Genomic DNA, 16,954 nt, shown 5'->3' with positions numbered 1-16,954 from the left:
GTTTTTGTTATTACTATTATTATGATTGTTATTATCAATAATAATAATTATAATAATAATAATAATTATTATTATTATTATTATTAATATTATTATTAATATTATTATTATTATTAATAATTTATTTATTTTATTAAAATGACATGATTATTTTAATAAAATAAATAAATATATTATTAATATTATTGTTGTAGTTGTTATTCTTCTTATTAGCATTATTATTAATTATTATTATTATATTATTATCAAAAATATATATTAAAATAACAATTTTTGCAAACCGTCATTTCAGCCATATATTTGCATGTTTTGTTCACAATTTTTTTTTTTATTAAAATGGAAAATTTTATTGCATTTAGTGTGATTTCTATGTATATGAAATCTCCTTTGTAAATGTAATATCATGCACACACTTAAACACATGGTATATATTACATACAGTACCTACATAGGTTAAATCAAGAATACATTTTACTTATGCACAATCTACCACCCCAAAAGTCTTCTAATTTATATACACACAGCTTAATGTCATTTTTTAAATAGATGTTTTTTATTATTATCGTCACAAGTAACTGGAGTGCTTAATGAGCCGCCCTTGTCAGAGAGCCCAGGACAACATTGCTGTTCATCCCCTTCATCAATAGCCCTGATGGTGACCAATGCAGAATGACTTTTACGTCCTCCATAATGATTACTCTCAGCCACAATAACTTTACATCTGACATTTAGTTTCACAGCAATTACAACTGCGCCCTTAACACCAGATGTGCGTTGTTTATTGCAACCTGTCTGACGGTCTGCATCTATTTGATCACGTTAATGCCGCTATTATAAACTGTGTGATCCTGGACGGTGTGTGTTTGTGTTGTCTAGACGCAAGTGCGATGTTTCATTCATTGTGTCCCTCCATCTGTTTTGCAGTTTCTCCATTACTCCATCATTTCACCACTCCATTTGGCACCATCACCTCCTCTCGCCCGCCACTCCCGGTTTGTCTCCATAACTTCAAGTGTTTACCTCACTTGCCAATAATAATGAGAAACGCTCATTATTTTCCCAATTGCATTTGCAAGAAATGACACTTCACCTTAACTTTCTTAATCATTCCAAAGTTTATTCTCACTTGTCCTCTGGCTGTCTCTCTCTTTTTCTCTGCCCGTGCTATAATTTCCACCATCATATTGTAGGTCAAAATTAATGCTATTTGTCATTCTTGTTTGTTACCCTTGGTTTAAATTCCCCTTCTCTCTCTCTCTCTTTCATTTTAGGTAGAGTATGATGGCCTAACAGGCCGTGTGGAGTTTAACAGCAAAGGCCAGAGGACCAATTACACACTGCGTATTCTTGAGAAATTCAAGGGGGGTCACAAAGAGGTAACACACACACATACAAGTTGGTATTTGCGGCTTACAGGGACTCTCCATAGGCGTAATGTATTTTTATAATGTAAAAACCACCAATTATATGTCCTTACTCCTAAACCTAACCCTCACAAGAAACCTGTATGTGTTAAGTAAGCATTTTGAATTACAAGCACATCAGGCATGTCCTCGTAAACCACCTATAAAGGAAATCTGGGTATATCTAGGCATAGTCGAATAATAAGAGATCAGTATATGGAAATGGCCATATGAGACATTGTTTCCTCGTTCTCATGTCAATTCTATGAGTGTAAACCCCAGTTTACTCTGTTTTCCACAACAGATCTCATGAGCAAAATAGGTTAACGTTACTCTGATATACCTGTCAACCCTCTTGTTTTTCCCGGGATCCCACTATCAATCTGTAAAGGTATTTTCCTGTATTTTCAATCTTTCTATGAAGGGTGACAACAATATACGCAACCCATACCGCCGAACCACCAGGGGACGCCCCTCGCTCGTAAATATAAGTCTGTTCTGTGCTTTCGGTTCATTTATGCATGAAAACCCTTTAAAATAAATATAAAAATGGCACGATTCCCATCCTTTTCATTACAGGAGTCAGAGTCCCTCTTATGTAATCCTCAAAACAGTCATATAGAGGTGCGTGACTGTCAGCTGACGCGCTCCATAGTGATAAATAGACACTGTTTGACAAACGGATTATTTTTAAACATTTTTTTAACACAACTAATTTTGTCCAAAATGAGCATAAAAAGTTAGGAAAGCAATCAAATGTTTTCATTATAACATTAGACGTGTGCAGTTTTAAAGTGACACCTCAGTTATTTAATGTAATCAAGTAATTTAAATAAATGAGATTCATTCACTGCTCTTTAATCAGAATGTTTAAGTTATAGAGTAAAGTAAGATTATTGAGATTTTCATAAGCTAAACTGTTTGCTTATTTATTTATTATTTTATAAATAATAATAATAAAACACATTACTGGCCATTTAACTGTTTATTTACAATGAAAGAGATCCAGAGGAATGTATTCAGTAATTTGGGGAGGTTTTTTTTCGGGAGGGCGGGGTGGGGTGTTATGGTGGGTATATCCCTGATTTTCACATCCAAATGTTGACAGGTATGTACTCTGATGGGTTTATATTTGTCCGTGTTCAGAATACATCATGCTGTGTATGTGTGTGTCTTCAGAGATAGTATTATTCACGGCATTTAATATTACATGAAATGTAATATTAATTAAAGAACATAATATAACTAAATAACATGTTATTTTAAATAAATAACATTTAATATTAATATTCAATCATATTTGCGAAATGATCCAAATATGGTCAATTATGGCCCGTTTTCACTGAGTGGTTCTGTACGGTACGCTTTTATGGTCGTTTCCACTGTTAAAAGGTACCAATAAGAGAATTGTATCCTACCACTTTTTGGGTACCTTTTGCAAAGGGTACCTAGCACAACAAAAAGGTACCAGCGGGAATGCTGTCGACTGTAACTTTCTGTCGTACACCACGATTGGTACCCTTTTGGCAATGGAAATGCAAGCCTGATAAAGGTGACCCGTACCGACCCATACCATACTGTACCACTCAGTGGAAATGGGCCAGTATGGACCTTCTGATTCTAGTGGTATTTTATGGAGTAATGAATGAACATATAAAATTGATTTTTTGAACTTACCTAAGCCATATACCTACTATGTAGATATCAGAGAACAGTTTCACACATTAAACCAGTGCAGTATGTGGTACCTTTAAGGTCTGCACGAATGTCTTCTGACTGAAACGGAATATTGAGTAGGGGGAGGGGCTTTCTTTTGTGCATCATTCGCTCATAGCAAACTAACGGTAAGAGAGGAAATTAATATGCAGTTGCAATGGAAACCCTCAGGTTGACGTCAATAAAAGAACCGCCACTCCAAACATGGAAGCAAATGGTCAGACTTTGATTAAAGATTACCAAAGCAAACATTTTGGTAACTTGCACAGACTAATTATTCACCTTAAGGATAACAATGTGAGCTAGTAAAATAAACATTGTATATGTTGATTTCAAGCAGACTTTAATAGAGTACAGCTAGGTCAAACCCATGTCCTTATACAAAAAAACTGTCCTTGTAAACCACCAAAACCAGTACACACTCACACCCACCCACTCTCACTTACACTTACTCCGGATTGTATCCATAATCACGGGAGAGGTTGTGAGGTCTAATGAATGGGTGGTAGCTGGAGTAATCACCACTTCACTCCTCTCTTATTGATCATAGTATTGATCCCTCGCTTCATGCTCTTTTATCTTCCCTTCATCCCCTCGTCTTATTCTCTTAACTCGTTTATTCCTGCCTGTTTCCTCTCTCGAGATCGAACTTAAAAATAAAAAATTATTCATGCGTTCATTCATTTTCTTGTCGGCTTATTCCTTTTATTAATCTGGGGTCGCCACAGCGGAATGAACCGCCAACTTATCCAGCATTTTTTTTACTCAGCGGATGCCCTTCCAGCCACAAGCCATCACTGGCACAATAAAAAATTTATTTGTATGATTTAGTTCATCAAAAGGCAATTTGTGTGAGTTTCTGAAAAGTAAGAACTTAAATTACTCCAACTTGTTACATTTGAGGTGGCTCAGTGGTTAGCACTGTCGTCTCACAGCAAGAAGGTCGCTGGTTCGAGTCCTGACTGGGCCAGTTGGCATTTCTGTGTTTGTATGTTTGCATGTTTTCCCCATGTTGGCGTGGGTTTCCTCAGAGTGCTCCGGTTTCTCCCACAGTCCAAAGACGTGCACTATAGGTGAATTGGAGGATCTAAATTGTCTGTAGTGTATGAGTGTGTGCTTGAATGTGAGAGTGTATGGGCGTTTCCCAGTACTGGATTGCAGCTAAAAAAGGCATCCGCTGTGCAAAACATATGCTGGAATAGTTGACAGTTCATTTCACTGTGGCGGCCCCTGATAAATAAACCCCTGATAAAAAACTACTTAATTTACTACAATTTTTAATAATAAAATAAGCTGTAGAAACGGAACTTTTCATCCATCCCTTTGTTATTTAGTATTTTTATTTATCTAAACTCCTTGATTTCATCAATAAATGTAATTTAATAAGCTTATTCTACACATTCCTTCAATTAAAACCAAATTAGCTTACTATTTAAAGTAGTGATGTCTACATCAAATCATGTTATTGGAAATCGGGCCTGATCACGCGGTTTTAGACTGGATCGGCAGACGTTACCCTCCCGATCAGGACTCGAATACATATGTATATATATATATATATATATATATATATTTCTCATTATAATTATTATTATATCTCATCTATAGTTATGTTGTGGCACAGAGTTAGACCTCTGTCTTGACTTCACACAGAAACAGCAATGTCGGCAACATGACATCACTTTGTTGCAGAGATGCTATTGGTTAAATGCCAGCAAAGTAGAACACTGAAGCAGCTTAAAGCGGAAAGAGCAAGTATGTCTGCGGTCTGGAGGTATTATAATGATGATGACGACACAATTGTCAATGCTAACATTGTGAGATATGTAAACTTGGCATTGCAAGAGGTGGAAAGGAAAAGGCTACATTTAACACAACAGACCTGATAAGACAGGTCAAAAACAAACGTAGAAACCTCGATTTAAAATGCCGTCTCGCCACTATTACACAGAGAAAGCTCTGCCAGACCTTTATAAGAAGATTTATGAAAAACTACTTGTCCTGTTATAAGATGTATCCCATGTTTTGTTCACCACAAACATATGAGGTTTGTCCGTAGCAGCCATGTCTCTACTAAGCCTTTATACATTATAGAAGTATCAGATCAGGTTTCGGTATCGGCAGATCCTTGAAATCAAATGACTCCGACTCAAAGGCAACAAAAATCTGATCGGGACATCCCTAATTTAAAGAATAACCTTGTTAATTCAGCTCAAACTATCTCACACTGGGTTTCTTTGCTGAACTCTTGTGGGCAAAAAATAATATAGCATGATATTTGATTTTTAAATATGAATATCTGGCTCTATATGAAGCAAATAAACAAGAATATTGTGAAATACCTGGTTTTAAAACTCTCATAATCACATATTTGTAGGTAGAAGGCTAAAAGTTGTGTGATTTGACAGAAACCATCTTATATTTCTTATATTATCACATAAGTGTAATAATTAATATTTCATACAGTATTCTTTCCCCATATTTTTATGATAAAGCTCTGTGAGGGACACTTTTGTTCCTTTTTTTTTTAATTACACCCATATACATTAGTTTTTGTGTATTTTCAGTGCTAATGTGAAGTGTTTTACCACTCAGATGAACACGATTTAAAAAATAATAGTAATTACATAAATGAGATTCGGGTCAAAGTGAAAGAGGGACGGACTAGGGTTAATTATTTTAGGTCTATCAAGTTGAAGTCATTCGTTTATGTTGATCCAATGTTTTTATTATTCAGTGTAGTTGTACTGTATTTAAAGGGATAGTTCACCAAAAAAATGAAAATGTACTTGCTAGTTACTCACCTTTCACTTGTTCCAAACATTTATAAGTTTCTCTCTTCTGCTGAACACAAAAGAAGATATTTTTAAAAAGCTGAAATCCAGAAACCATTGACTTCCATGGTAGGAAGGACAAATACAATGAAACTCAATGGTTGCAGGTTTCCAGCTTTCTTCAAAACATCTCCTTTCTAAAGGTTTGGAACAAGTAAAGAGTGAGTAAATGATGACCGAATTTCAGTTTTGGGTGAACTATCCCTTTAAACTCAGGCACTGAAGCATCTCATGTCGTGTTGTTTTTATTCCACATGTGCAGATTGGTGTCTGGTACTCCAATAACACGTTGGCGATGAACTCCACGTCGTTAGACATCAACACGTCTGAGACGTTAGCCAACAAGACGCTCACCGTCACCACAATACTAGTAAGTTCTTCCCCACCTACAACATTGATGCTTTAAATCCATTCAGATGATCTCTGGCGTCACGGTGGTGCAGTGCGTACCAAGATCGCCTCACAACAAGAAGGTCACTGGTTGTATGTGTATGAATGAGAGTGTATGAATGTTTCCCAGTACTGGGTTGCAGCTGGATTTCGCTGTGTAAAACATATGCTGGATAAGTTGGTGGTTTATTCTGCTGCGACCCCTGATGAATTAAGCAGAAGGCTTAAAGACTAAGCCGAAGGTAAATGAATGAATATTACCATCATAAGTGTATTTGAAGTGTTCAGATGGAAAAACCTTTAAGTGCCATCTGAAATTTTCTTCTAAAATGAGCATTTTTCCCAATATTTTTGTTCAGTTATTTCACTTTAAAAGCAATGCAAATAACCTATTTTTGCCATAAAAGTTGGATTTACTGAACATACAGGAGCTTGCGAATAATGCTCATTTTGGAAGAAATTTTCAGATGGCATTTAATAATACTGATAGTAATACATTTTATTTAAATTGCCTGCCTCAAGGTCACTGAAGAACAAGTGTGTATATATATATATATATATATATATATATATATATATATATATATATATATATATATATATATATATATATATATATATATATATATATATATATATATATATATATATATATATATATATATATATATATATATAAATATTCCTCAGAGATTTTGGTCTATATTGACATGATAGCATCCCGCAGTTGCTGCTGATTTGTCGGCTGCACATCCATGATGCAAATCTCCCGTTCCACCACAACCCAAATGTGCTCTATTGGATTGAGCTCTGGTGACTGTGGAGGCCATTTGAGTACAGTAAACTCATTGTCATGTTCAAGAAACCATGAGATGATTCACACTTTATGATATAGCGCATTATGCTGCTGGAAGTAGCCATCAGATGATGGGTACACTGTGGTCATAAAGGGATGGACATGTTCAGCAACAATACTCAGGTAGGCTGTGGTGTTGACACGATGCTCAATTGGTACTAATGGGCCCAAAGTGTGCCAAGAAATACCCCCACACTATTACACCACCACCACCAGCCTGAACCATTGATACAAGGCACAATGGATCCATGCTTTCATGTTGTTGATGCCAAATTCTGACCCTCACATCCGAATGTCACAGCAGAAATCGAGGCTCATCAGACCAGGCAACGTTTTTCCAATCTCCTATAGTCCAATTTTGGTGAGCCTGTGCAAATTGTAGCCTCAGTTTCCTGTTCTTAGCTGACAGGAGTGGCACCCGGTGTGGTCTTCTGCTGCTGTAGCCCATCTGCCTCAAGGATTGACGTGTTGTGCATTCAGAGATGCTCTTCTGCATACCGTGGTTGTAACAAGTGGTTATTTGAGTTACTGTTGCCTTTTTATCCTTTAAATTTTTTGGGGACAGAAAGGTGGATGGAGGATCTAAGAGAGCGGGAATGAGTGGTTTTTGCATCTGAACTCTTCATTTATTGTCCTTTTTGATCACTCAAATGTGTTCAAGATTAATAAAACATGTGAAGCAGCACAACTGTTTTCAACTGATAATAATAATAATAATAATAATAATAATAATAATAATAATAGATGTTTCTGGAGCTGTCACGGATTGGTCAGGCTCTCACGATCCCCACTCACGAAGATCACCATCACCTGACTTCTAATGAGCACACAGCTGCATCACATTCACGAGCACCAGATAAAAGCACAGCACTCCAGTCGCTCATTGTCCGGGCTCGTCTCGACGAAAGCGGACAACTGAGCGACCACTCAGCGTAGTCATCCTCAGCTAAAACAAACGCTTTACTTACCTGTTCTCTTTGTATTCCTCCTAGTCTTCCTGGTCCACCCGAATCGTCCTGTCTTCCAGTCCTTCCAAGTCTGTGTCATCCTCTGTCAGCTGTATCTGGTGTGTGCTGTCCATCCTCGTGTATTCCTGTTACCCAGCCACGGAGGAAAAGACCCCAACATCATTCCTGATCCTCCTGGCTATCCTTCATGTGCTCCTTGTTGTCATTTAATAAACACCCTAACGTTTCCTTACCTCTGTCTCCTGTCCGCTTCATAACAGAAGCCCGGACCCATAACGACGACAACATGAGCACCCCCGATCACTTTCAAGAGCTGGTGGACCAGTTGAAGCGGATTCTACAGCCACCAGCTCCACTTTCCAACGCACCACCAGCACCGAGCACTTCCGCCTCCACAGTTTCTTCTTCGGCCCTTCCTTCCAGTCCCATGGCCCGACCAGCGCCCTACTCAGGCGGAGCGGGGGAGTGCAATGGTTTTCTGTTACAATGTTCCCTCATATTCGAAATGCAACCTTCTCTATATCCCACAGATAAGTCAAAGATCGCCTACATCGTATCACTACTCTCTGGGCCTGCACTTAAATGGGCTGAGACGATCTGGAACCAAGCCGGGCCGGTCATGAATTCCATCACTACCTTCACGGAGTATTTCAAAGAGGTGTTTGGACGTTCTGATGGGGAAGTAGCCGCTGGAGAGCAGCTGTATCATCTAAAGCAAGGTACTCTATCTACACAGGAATATGCTCTCCGGTTTCGCACTCTAGCAGCTGCAAGTGGATGGAATGAGAGATCGTTGTTGACCACGTACCGGCTCGGCTTGGAACCCACTCTCCGAATCCAGCTGGCCACATTAGATGATACTATGGGTCTGGAGAGATTCATCCAACATTCTCTCCGATGTTCCGATCGTCTCCGTTCCTATCAACAGGACACCATCACCCCCTCGTCTGCACTCCTCCAATCGCCTGAGTCAACAGCCTCTCCAGAACCAGAACCCATGATAATAGAGTCTGGAAGACTGACATCAGCGGAACGACAGAGGAGGCTGACCCGGGGTCTGTGTCTATACTGCGGTGTCAGTGGACACACCCGTATGGAGTGTCCCCTTCGTCCCATTCGGACTTCAGTGAGTGTATTCAGTACGAATATTGAACAATGTAAACCACTTACTACCACCGTACAAATAACTACTGCCTCTATTTCTCTCCTTGTCACAGCCCTCATCGACTCCGGGTCAGCAGGGAACTTCATCTCCCAATCCCTCTGTCGTCAACTCCACCTACGTACTGAGGCGTCCTCGCATATATACCAGATACAACCGATAACCCAGTGCACTCGATCTTCGACCCGTATCCATCGACAATGCGAAGACATCCTTCTTCAAGTGGGGTTGTTACATCAAGAGAGGATTCAATTTCTGGTTCTGGAGGGTGCAAATATGGACATCATTCTAGGGCGCCCGTGGCTGGTGAAGCACGATCCCATCATCTCTTGGGGCACAGGAGAGATAAAGAAATGGGGATCTGGATGTACACCTACCTGTTTTCCAAATCTCCCTCTTCAAGGTCGGAACCCCATTTCTTTGTTTACAACATCGGTCGAGAGTCCTCCTGAGAAGCAGTCTATCCACATTCCTAAGGAGTACAGCTCCTTTCATGATGTCTTCTGCCCCAAGAGAGCTTCCCAGCTACCGCCGCATCGGCCATGGGACTGCGCGATCGACCTAGTTCCAGATGCCCAGTTGCCAAGAGGTAGGATCTACCCGCTCTCGCTTCCAGAGAATCAGGCAATGGAAGATTACATAAGGGAGGCTCTGAGTCAGGGGTACATACGTCACTCAAAATCACCAGCCGCCTCAAGCTTCTTCTTTGTGGCCAAGAAGGACGGAGGGCTGCGTCCATGCATCGACTACAGGGTCCTAAATAACGGTACAGTAAAATACCGATATCCCCTTCCTCTGGTACCAGCCGCTTTGGAACAGCTCCGAGAAGCTAAAGTCTTCACTAAATTGGACCTCCGCAGCGCGTATAATCTGATAAGAATACGTGAGGGGGACCAATGGAAGACAGCATTCGTGACCCCTACTGGCCACTATGAATATGAGGTCATGCCTTACGGTCTGGTCAACGCCCCCTCCGTATTCCAAAACTTCATTCATGAAGTCCTCCGGGAGTTTCTTCACCACTTTGTAATAGTGTACATAGATGACATCCTCATTTACTCCCGGAGTGAGGCCGAACATCGCCAACACGTTGCGGAGGTCCTACACACATTGAGAGAACATCACCTCTACCTCAAAGCGGAGAAATGCTCATTCCACCAGAAGTCGATTCATTTCTTGGGATACATCATTGACCAAACCGGTATACGTATGGATGGGAAGAAAATTGAGGCTGTTCTATCCTGGTCAGAACCCACTTCCATTAAGGAGCTCCAGAGGTTTCTTGGGTTTGCTAACTTTTATAGACGGTTTATCAAGGACTACAGCAGGATTACATCACCTCTCACTAATCTCCTCAAGGGTAAACCCAAAGGACTGGAGTGGACCAAAGAAGCAGCCGCAGCCTTCCGCCTTCTTAAGAAGGAGTTCACAAGGGCCCCACTCCTGACTCATCCTGACCCAAATCTTCCTTTCGTGGTGGAAGTGGACGCATCCACCACCGGCGTCGGGGCAGTATTATCCCAACATCATGATACACCGCCCCGACTGCATCCCTGTGCCTATTTCTCTCGGAAGTTGAGCCCGGCGGAGCAGAATTACAGCATAGGAGACAGGGAGCTTCTAGCAATCAAGCTAGCCTTGGAGGAGTGGCGTCACTGGTTGGAGGGAGCCAAACATCCGTTCCAGGTGATCACAGATCACAAAAACCTCCAATATATCAAAGAGGCCAAGAGACTATGTCCACGTCAAGCCAGATGGTCACTTTTCTTCTCACGTTTTGATTTCTCCATTTCCTATCGTCCAGGACCCAAGAATCTAAGAGCAGACGCTCTCTCTCGTTTACACGAGCATCACGATCATGAAGAACTCCCAACGAAGATTCTTCCCGAACACATCTCCATTTGTCCGATCACCTGGAACGCTCCTCCAGTCGTTGCCACTCCGGAAGCCCCTGCTCCGCCGGGATGCCCTCCTCATCGGCAGTTCATACCACCTGAACACCGGGTAGATCTGATCCACTCCTTACATACCTCGCTAGGCACTGGACATCCAGGGATCAACAATACTCTCTCGCTAGTATCCCAACGATTCTGGTGGCCAAACATGGCAAGGGATGTGAGGCAATATGTTCAGGGCTGTAAGGACTGTGCCCAATCCAAGAGCCCACGTCATCTACCCGCTGGAAAGCTCCATCCCTTGCCGATTCCGAACCGTCCCTGGTCACACCTAGGAGTGGACTTTATCACTGACCTCCCCTCGTCAGAAGGTAATACCTGTATTCTAGTCATCGTAGATAGATTCTCAAAGTTTGTCAAACTAATCCCTCTGAAAGGTCTTCCCACAGCCTTTGAAACAGCCGACAATATCTTTAATCAAGTCTTCAGGTCATTTGGTATTCCAGAAGATATTGTGTCGGACAGAGGTCCACAGTTCATCTCACGTCTATGGAAAGCCTTCTTCAAGCTCCTAGGTGTGGCCGTCAGCCTCTCTTCTGGATATCATCCCCAAACCAACGGGCAGACAGAGAGGAAGATTCAGGAGGTGGGACGGTTCCTGAGGACCTTCTGCAGTGGTCACCAGAGCTCCTGGAGCCAGTATTTGGGCTGGGCAGAATATGCCCAAAATTCACTGCGGCAACCCTCCACCGGACTCACGCCATTCCAGTGCGTCCTGGGCTTCCAACCACCGCTCTTTCCCTGGGATGGCGAACCATCTGATGTCCCCGCAGTGGATCACTGGTTCCGGGAGAGCGAGAGAGTCTGGGACGAGGCTCATCAACATCTGCAGAGGGCAGTCCGTCGAAGCAAGGTAACCGCCGATAGAAGAAGGTCTGAAGAACCCAGATACACACCCGGACAAAAGGTGTGGCTATCCACCCGGGACATACGCATGCGACTGCCCTCTCGCAAGTTAAGTCCCCGATTTGTTGGTCCCTTCACCATCGTGGAACAGGTTAACCCCGTCACCTACAAACTACAATTACCCTCTCACTACCGTATTCACCCTACATTCCACGTATCACTCCTGAAACCCTATCACGATCCTGTTCTTCCCTCCACAGAGCCTGACCACGAAGAGGAACCCCCTCCTCCACTGCTCCTAGAAGAAGGAGCCGTCTACGCAGTGAAGGAGATCTTGCGTTCCCGACGTCGTGGTGGCCAGTTGGAGTACCTGGTGGACTGGGAAGGGTACGGCCCCGAAGAAAGGACATGGGTTCCCAGAGCTGATATTCTCGATCCTAGTCTCATGGTGGAGTTTCATGAGAGCCACCCTGAGTTCCCAGCGCCTAGAGGCAGAGGGAGACCACCACGGCGTCGGAGGTGTCGGCCCTCAGGAGCGGGCCCTGGGGAGGGGGGTACTGTCACGGATTGGTCAGGCTCTCACGATCCCCACTCACGAAGATCACCATCACCTGACTTCTAATGAGCACACAGCTGCATCACATTCACGAGCACCAGATAAAAGCACAGCACTCCAGTCGCTCATTGTCCGGGCTCGTCTCGACGAAAGCGGACAACTGAGCGACCACTCAGCGTAGTCATCCTCAGCTAAAACAAACGCTTTACTTACCTGTTCTCTTTGTATTCCTCCTAGTCTTCCTGGTCCACCCGAATCGTCCTGTCTTCCAGTCCTTCCAAGTCTGTGTCATCCTCTGTCAGCTGTATCTGGTGTGTGCTGTCCATCCTCGTGTATTCCTGTTACCCAGCCACGGAGGAAAAGACCCCAACATCATTCCTGATCCTCCTGGCTATCCTTCATGTGCTCCTTGTTGTCATTTAATAAACACCCTAACGTTTCCTTACCTCTGTCTCCTGTCCGCTTCATAACAGGAGCATCAAAGCAGCATGTTAGAATGATTTCTGATGAATAAAGAGTCACTCAAACTGCATTTTAAAATCTAAAAATATATTCACATCGAAAAAAAAAAGTTATTTTACCCTAAAATTATATTTCACAGCATTACCATTTTTATTGTATTTTGGGTCAAATAAGCACGGTCTTGGTGCGCAGAGGAGAATTGTATTACTTATCATATAATAACGTTGTTTAGTAATGAAAATCTCAGAACAAATTCAGACTAGACTCATTTATGTTATTACAAAGCTGGCATACCAATTTAAGCAGACCAATTTGCCTTTGTTGGACGCATTAATAGTCGACATCAAAGTGAAATTTATTTTTAATCTACTTTAAGCACTTTTCTGGTGCCACTGTGAGAATTTCACCAGCACATACTTCTTTAGTCTGAAGTTATTACATGATAAAAACCAAGCTAATGTTAACACTGTTTTTAAGCATCGGTTTTCTATACAATCTCTCGGTCTGTTTCCATTCTGGTGAAGAACGCCATCCATTTCGCACCATCCAATCAATTCCAGATGGAAAATATGACAACTGCACTGCATTTATTTCTCAGCCAATGTTCTATATCACTTTAAAATAATGTCTCTTTATGAATGCAGAGTGTATAATGTCTATAGCGCCTTCATTGATTGGCTCTATATATGCACTGCATCGTTATTCATTCCCCTGCCGTACAATGTCACTTTCACGTGACAAGCATATTAAAGCAGTTCCTCAGGACATAAGAAATGTACCTCATATTTATAAGGAATGATGTACAGTTGAAGTCAGAATTATTAGCCCCCCTTAATCATTAGCCCCCTGTTTATTTTTTTTCTAATGTCTGTTTAACGGAGAGATTTTTTCCGTTAAAAAAAATCTAAACACATTTCTAAACATAATAGTTTTAATAACTCATTTCTAATAACTGAAAAAAAATCTAAACACATTTCTAAACATAATAGTTTTAATAACTCATTTCTAATAACTGATTTATTTTATCTTTGCCATGATGACAGTAAATAATATTTGACTTGATATTTTTCAAGGCTCTTCTATACAGCTTAAAGTGACATTTAAAGGCTTAACTAGGTTAATTAGGTTAACTAGGCCGGTTAGGGTAATTAGGCAAGTTATTGTATAACGATGGTTTGTTCTGTAGACTATCGTAAAAATATATAGCTTAAAGGGGTTAATAATTTTGACCTTAAAATGTTTTTAAAAAAATTAAAAACTGCTTTTATTCTAGCCGAAATAAAACAAATAAGACTTTCTCCAGAAGAAAAAATATTATCTGACATACTGTGAAAATTTCTTTGCTCTGTTAAACATCATTTAGGAAATATTTAAAAAAGAAAAAAAATTCAAAGGGGGGCTAATAATTCTGACTTCAACTGTATGTCTGTGTACAGATGATGATGTGTCTTTGTTTACTGTGGTCAAGATACTTCGGATTAAGCAGGAGGCATGATTTGCAAAAAAAATTTTCTTTTTTTTTTTTAAATAAGGAAGAAATAAAATAAACGCTTGGCCATATAAAAATTAATAAAACCATTAAGTAAATGATAGAAAAATGAGTTTTTGAGGTACAGATGTTAAGAGATTCAAAAAACAACTTCTAACTAAACAAAACCTGACTCTTAAAGGGATAGTTCACCCCAAAATGAACATTCTGACATCCTTTGCTCACTCTTCACTTGTTCTAAACCAGTTTGAGTTTGTTTTCTTGTATTGAACACAAAAGAAGATATTTTGAAAAATGCTGAAAACCTGTAACCGATGGCTGCGTTCGAAATCACATACTTCCATACTATATAGTACGCTAAAAACAGTATGCAAGCCGAGTGGTATGTCTGAATTCATAGAATTCACCGAAAAACAGTATGCGAGAAGTACCTACTACTTCCGGCGATATTCTAAAGTGCACATTGTATAGACGCTATGCTATCCTATGATGCCCGATGAGAATTCATGAATGGGAGTGAATCGACGCAACTCACGCAGGTAGGTCATAGTGATCATGACAAAATAGAGGATGCAGCATGTCCGAGTTCCATTCATACTGCTCACATTCATACTGTATAGAACGTACTTTTCTAAAGGCTGAGTAGTATGTTTAAATTCAAATGCAGTACCTACTGAGTAGTAGGCACTTTCGGACGCAGCCATTGGCTTCCATATTTTTTTTTCCTACTATGGATGTCAGTAGTTACAGGTTTCTAATAATATTCTCAATATCTTCTTTTGTGCTCAACAAAACCAATTAAATTCGAACTATTTTGGAACAAGTCAAGGGTGAGTAAATGATGACAGAATTTGACATTTTTGTGTGAACTAACCCCATTTTTGTGTGAACGGGACTATACTACATTAGAAATGGCCAGTCGGCGCAGTAGCCCAGTGGTTAGCGAGCTGACAGATTGTGCGGAAGCGTTTCGGGTGTCCTGAGTTTTAATCCCGGCTCGAGGATCTTTTCCGATCCTACCCGCTTTCTCTCCCGCTTCACTTCCTGTCAAACTACTGCCCTGTCAAAAATGGCAAAAATGCCAAAAAATAAATCTTTAAAAAATGGCCAAAATGTCATCCACACACAAATATAAACAAATTAATAAACACATTTAATGCCAAAAAAACAAATAAGGTATCATGTTTGTGTCTATATAAATCATAAAAACAAACAATAAATTTTTTGGACATTTTTCTGCGCCGTTAACTTGTGCGCACTAGTAAAAACAACACAATCTAACTTTTTGATTTACTGGCTAATTCGTACAATCTAATTCGTACAATTTAGTACGATTTGCTCATCCCCCAATGACGGTTGGGTTTAGGGGTGGGGTTAGTTGCCACGCCTCCTTTTTAAAATCGTACAATTTCGTTCGACTGAACTCGTACGAATTCGTACGAATTAGCCACTAAACTGCCAAAACGTAAAATACTTACGTTTTCTCGTGAGATCAGGCTGGTAAAAACTGAAATAAAAAAGTTTGGGCACCATGAACTAGAGGAATAAAACAAACAAACAAACAAATAAATAATAGATAAATGAATACATAGGAAACATGCATTATAGGGGTCCTATTATGCAAAAATCACTTTTATAAGGGGTTTAAACACATTTTTGTGCAACAATCTGTGAATATAACCAGCTTAAAATTGTAAAAATTTGTTCAATTATATTTTTTATTATCACTCATCGTGAAAACAGTCTGCAGAAACACTTTGATTGATATTCTCCCTTTGTGTGTGTCATCAGAGAGGGAAAGCCCCACCCATTAGTGACGATCTCTTCCTCATTAGCGTAGACAGCCCTGATTGAGAAGCAGCTGTCCACCATTATAGTTAAATCTGCCTCTATGCTGACACATAGGCATTTGTAGCTCCGCCCTCTTTTGAAAAGAGCACAATCTCATTTGAATTTAAAGCGACAGTCACAAAAACAGCACAATTGGGATCAAAGCCTCCCTTTGTATGTGTCATCAAAGAGGGAAAACTCTGCCCATTATTGACAATCTCTCCCTCATTAGCATAGGACGTTAGTCTTGTTTTTTAATTTGCCACTATGCTGACACATAGGCATTTGTAGCTCCGCCCTCTTTTAAAATAGCATGATCTCCTTTGAATTTAAAGTGACAGTCACCAAAACGCTACAATTAGGATTAAAACCTTCCTTTGTACGTGTCATCAGAGGTGGAAAGCCCCGCCCATCAGTGACTATCTCTCACTCATTAGCATAGACAGACCTGAGTGAGAAGCAGCTGTCCACCATTATGGTTTTAAAT

The 16,954-nt window shown here is 40.5% G+C and overlaps 1 protein-coding gene across 2 annotated transcripts in view; it reads left to right on the top strand.

Annotated features, from left to right (window-relative positions):
* Positions 1 to 16,954, top strand: part of LOC130246452 (glutamate receptor ionotropic, kainate 5) — a 209,669-nt gene that overhangs the window by 135,959 nt on the left and 56,756 nt on the right. For both annotated transcript variants that reach the window (XM_056479409.1, XM_056479408.1), the window contains exons 12-13: positions 1,272 to 1,376; positions 6,216 to 6,323. In XM_056479409.1, the coding sequence (XP_056335384.1) occupies positions 1,272 to 1,376; positions 6,216 to 6,323 (213 nt within the window). The remainder of the gene's footprint in view (positions 1 to 1,271; positions 1,377 to 6,215; positions 6,324 to 16,954) is intronic.

The sequence above is a fragment of the Danio aesculapii genome, chromosome 19 (assembly GCF_903798145.1).
Source record: "Danio aesculapii chromosome 19, fDanAes4.1, whole genome shotgun sequence".
Classification (NCBI taxonomy): domain Eukaryota; kingdom Metazoa; phylum Chordata; class Actinopteri; order Cypriniformes; family Danionidae; genus Danio; species Danio aesculapii.
The sequence above is the reverse complement of the archived record's forward strand: the minus strand, read 5'-3'. Positions and strand labels throughout refer to the sequence as shown.